This window comes from Haplochromis burtoni, unplaced genomic scaffold, assembly GCF_018398535.1.
Source record: "Haplochromis burtoni strain Fernald_Lab_line unplaced genomic scaffold, NCSU_Asbu1 Contig_866, whole genome shotgun sequence".
NCBI classification, from domain to species: domain Eukaryota; kingdom Metazoa; phylum Chordata; class Actinopteri; order Cichliformes; family Cichlidae; genus Haplochromis; species Haplochromis burtoni.
In genome coordinates this window covers 94,172-98,279 of record NW_024583227.1, presented here as the reverse complement: position 1 = coordinate 98,279, position 4,108 = coordinate 94,172, and the positions used below count along the sequence as shown (strand labels likewise).

Genomic DNA, 4,108 nt, shown 5'->3' with positions numbered 1-4,108 from the left:
GTGTGTGTGTGTGTGTGTGTGTGTGTGTGTGTGTGTGTGTGTGTGTGTGTGTGTGTGTGTGTGAGAGGGGTGGAAACAAACAGATGGGAAGGTATCTACTGGAAGTGATTAAGAGGTGGAAAGGGAGACACAGTGCTGAGTAAGCCACCACGTGCTATAAAATCAAACCACCAAAATCAAAGCAGACCATTATCTTTTTTTAATGGGCTTTTTCAGTGCTGCTTAATTTTATAGTGCTTGTAAAGCTTCATGCTGGAGATGAAACCCTTTTAATGCTGTGGAAATAAGACTCGGTGGGAGTTTTCACGTTATCAGCTGTCTTTGTTACGTGAACACTGAGAGGCCAAGGGCAGAACTGCAGAATATGGCAGTTTGCACCAAGACGTTTTTACACAGCCAGCTCACTGGAAGAGTCTGTCCATCTTGATTCTTTGCTGGCGGTGGATTAGAGGTCACTTAGGTGGAGCCATTGGAGGAGCACACTCAAGGTTGTGATCCACTCTGACACACTGAGGCTCAAAGGAAGGATACACACAATAATTTCTCAGGGAAGATTTGTCAGTTTCTTTTTCTCCGGAGCCCTTTCATTAGCTTCCTTTCTGTCACTGCACTGTGCTACACATTTAATGCTTTCGGGGGATTTTCCACTTCAACAAACTCTTCCAGTTTCATGTTTTTTTTCTGGGCTTTTATCTCTCTTGAACTATTTTCTCTTCTAACTGCATTAGCTGAATTATGGTTTACCCAGACATATATGACACTAACAGCTCCATTTTCATATGTTTCCATCATATAAACCACATTTCAAGACATGCATCAGTCTCATAGTGACCTCTCCTCAGTTTTACTCTAATGCACAAAGACTATCAATACATATTGTAAGTCTTTTTGATTTATAATTTGTCTTTGCAAAGGGACAAGGTATCTGTCAGCCACAGTACAGGATACAGTGAGAACACTGTTCAAAGGATATCGTGCACAACTGACTACATCTCGTACTGTAAAATTATAAGGAGACAGAAACAGGTAGGATAATTTTCCACAGCTGTCACTTCTCACACTGTGGAAAATTGTCCACTTCAGTAGCTTTTGTAGTACTGGAAGTCCTCTGTGTGGTTTAGTGGAGGCAGCACACATAACCAAAATATTCTCCCACTGGCGCCTTCACACAGGTTTTGTGCTAGATAGCCGGCAGGCTAAGTTCGGAGTTGTGGTGCATGTGTGAAAGTGACTTTAATGATTGTGTTGATGTTGTAAATTTCCCTGAAAGGATAACGTTGCTATAAATGCTGCAAATGAACATAAAATTTTTATTTGAATGTGTTTCCGTATTGCCAAGTGCATGCAGAGCTTTTTTTTCTATATGTAAATGTAAAGAAAAAAGTAAATATCTAGTTAGTTATGTTTGCTCATCATGACACCAGTAACAACCCAAATTCCTCCTAGTTTATTTGTTATATTAATAAGCCTGATGATAGCAGTGATTTAATTCAATTCCTTTCCTCTGTCTCTTTTAATAATGTTCCTTTAATCATTCAAATGCTACCCCACCCAGCCTCCACACTCTCCTCTCCTCTTCCCAACATCATCATCCTTTCCTGCCTTTCTCTTGCCTCACTTCCCTGTTCTCTTCTTTTTCACTTCATGCTCTGCCATCCACACTTCCTCACACCTCTAATCTCTTCCTTCTTTTCTCTGTTACAAATAAACCCCTCAACGTTTAGCTGTCACATTCACAATAAACACCTGAGGTGATGAAAATGTTTTTGAAACCAAGTGAATTCCCCAGAGGGTAACTTCATTAATTATTTGCCACAGAAATAAGAAAAGGTCAGAACTCAATTGTAGTTTAGCTGAACTTCCCTTGAGTCAGTAGGGATAGTAGTTTATCGCATTTTTGAAATTCGGTGGAGCTGATTGTAAGACAACCAGGAGCCAGCTCATCTATAACCCTGCGTAGGTCTCATTGTCTGAGAGTGCGGGGAATACTATTGACCTGGAGATGAAAGCTAAACATTGCTGTTATGATACAGAAGTAATTTGAATGAATCACCAGGAGCGAGTCACCCTATCACCTGGATCTTTATTGAAAAGCAAAGAGTAAGTAAGCCTAGAAAATAGGTCAGTGTGTGTCTAAGTGTGAATGTGTGGAAGTACTGGGCTTGAGGAAGGACCCAAGAGACCTTTCCCTGAAGGAAAAGATAGAGGTGGGTAGAATAGCCAAACAGCTCAGGGAATGAGCAGCTCAGCTGTGCTGCGAGGACACCTGCTGGGCAAAGATTATCACTGCAGTTTGCTGTTACATTTAACGATGGTTTACTTCATTGATTGAATGTTTTAGGTCCCACAGACCTTATGTGTGTGTAAAGGTATGTGTAGAAATAATGACAATCCCAGAATTTCTCTCTTTTTTCCTTGAGACTAGTATTTTTTTCTCACCTCATTAAAATGTAACGAATAAAGTGAAACTTATAACCCATTTTGTGAAATGGATAAAATACAAGCTAATCAACACAAATCTGCTTAAAAAAAAACTACTTATGGGTTACTTATGAAAAAATTTATTTAATTTGCCAAAAGGATGCTGGATAGCAGTAAATCTCCAGTAGCAGAAGTACTGTAATGATGGATGTATTGACTGAGGAAGGATGCTGCTACATATTACACGAAGCTGTTTTTTCCAGCTGTGGTCTCATCTGAATAAAAGGTAATTGTGTTTTAAGGCACTTTGCATAGTGAGTGATGAGCAATTGTAGTATCTCTGTTTGTGTCCCATGTTAGAAGATCTGGACTAAATTAGTCCACATAAGATTACAAATCTCAGATATGTACATTTTGTTTACGTGTCTGGTATTTTTTCTTTAATTACTTCATTTTCCTTTTGTACATAAAAATGTGTTTCCATTAATGTAGCAAAGATATCCTTAAGGTTGTGTGGAGATTTCTTTTTTACATCGGTTTATGCTGCATTATGCATTATGTGAATTAGACACTCTCACTTACCTTTTGCTCACTGAGTCAGTGTGAACTGATTTCTTTTTTGGGGGTGGGGGCAGCCTGGAAAGAGGAAATCACAAATTAATGAACATGTTTGAAACGATGTGTGTCTGCAGGTGAACAGAGAAATCGTTTCTGGCCTGAAGTACCGTCAAGTGACCTACAGAAAAGGAGTGAGAAGTAAGTTCAGTCATGAAAAAAAGTGCTGGAACACACGTCTTAACCTTTGAATCCAAGTTAAGAGGTGGATCCTATTGCTACAGGTGTGTGAAATCAAGCATCTAGCCATGCAGTCTGCCTTTACAAACATTTCTGAAAAATGGGTAATTCTAAAGAACTCACTTAATTCAAGCATGGTGCACCAAGTCAGTTCATTAAATTCTATCCCTCCTAAATATGTGACGATCATCTAAAGTGGTATTATTGCAAAGTGGAACCATTAAGTAACCATAGCAACTCAGCCACAAAGTGTCAGACTATGTAGAGTTAACGATGGGGGTAACCAACACGCTGATGACTCAGCGACTGCAGAGATCCAAACCTCCCCGGGCATTAACATCAGCACAAAAACTTTGTGCAGGGAGCTTCATGGCTGAGCAGCTTCTGCATATTGTCCATATATTGTGTTTGAATGCAACTAAACATCCATCAACAAAGACACTGAACATCAGTCAGTGAAATGGACTTGTGTTTCTATTTTTTATGAACAAAATATTGTATGTCACATACATATTGTACAAAAATAAAAGTACAGAAGGGTGAAAATGGCACCTTTGAAATGTTTGCACTGAATGCACAGATAGATTGTTAGACTCAGAAAAAAGGTTTTTAGAGAGCTACATGCTCTGTTTGCGTCTCTTCACAGTGAACAAGGCGGTGTACATGGTAGGAAGTTACGGCCCACGCGCAGGGGAGCAGGAGTTTCTTTGCCCGATCGATGAGGCAACTAAAGGCGTGATGTCCCGTGGCCAGTATCAGATCAAGTCCTGCTTCACTGATGATGACAAGAACGTCTACTTATCCTGGGAGTGGAACCTCAATATCAGCAAGGACTGGAATTAATCGATTGGGTGTGTGTGTGTGTGTGTGTGTGTGTGTGTGTGTGTGTGTG

The 4,108-nt window shown here is 39.9% G+C and overlaps 1 protein-coding gene across 1 annotated transcript in view; it reads left to right on the top strand.

Moving 5' to 3' along the window:
* arhgdig (Rho GDP dissociation inhibitor (GDI) gamma) overlaps window positions 1-4,108 on the top strand; it is a 29,383-nt gene extending 25,275 nt beyond the window's left edge. Inside the window, exons 5-6 of the mRNA XM_005950862.3 lie at window positions 3,114-3,177; window positions 3,863-4,108. Coding sequence (XP_005950924.1) covers window positions 3,114-3,177; window positions 3,863-4,059 — 261 coding nt within the window. The 3' untranslated portion in view covers window positions 4,060-4,108. The remainder of the gene's footprint in view (window positions 1-3,113; window positions 3,178-3,862) is intronic.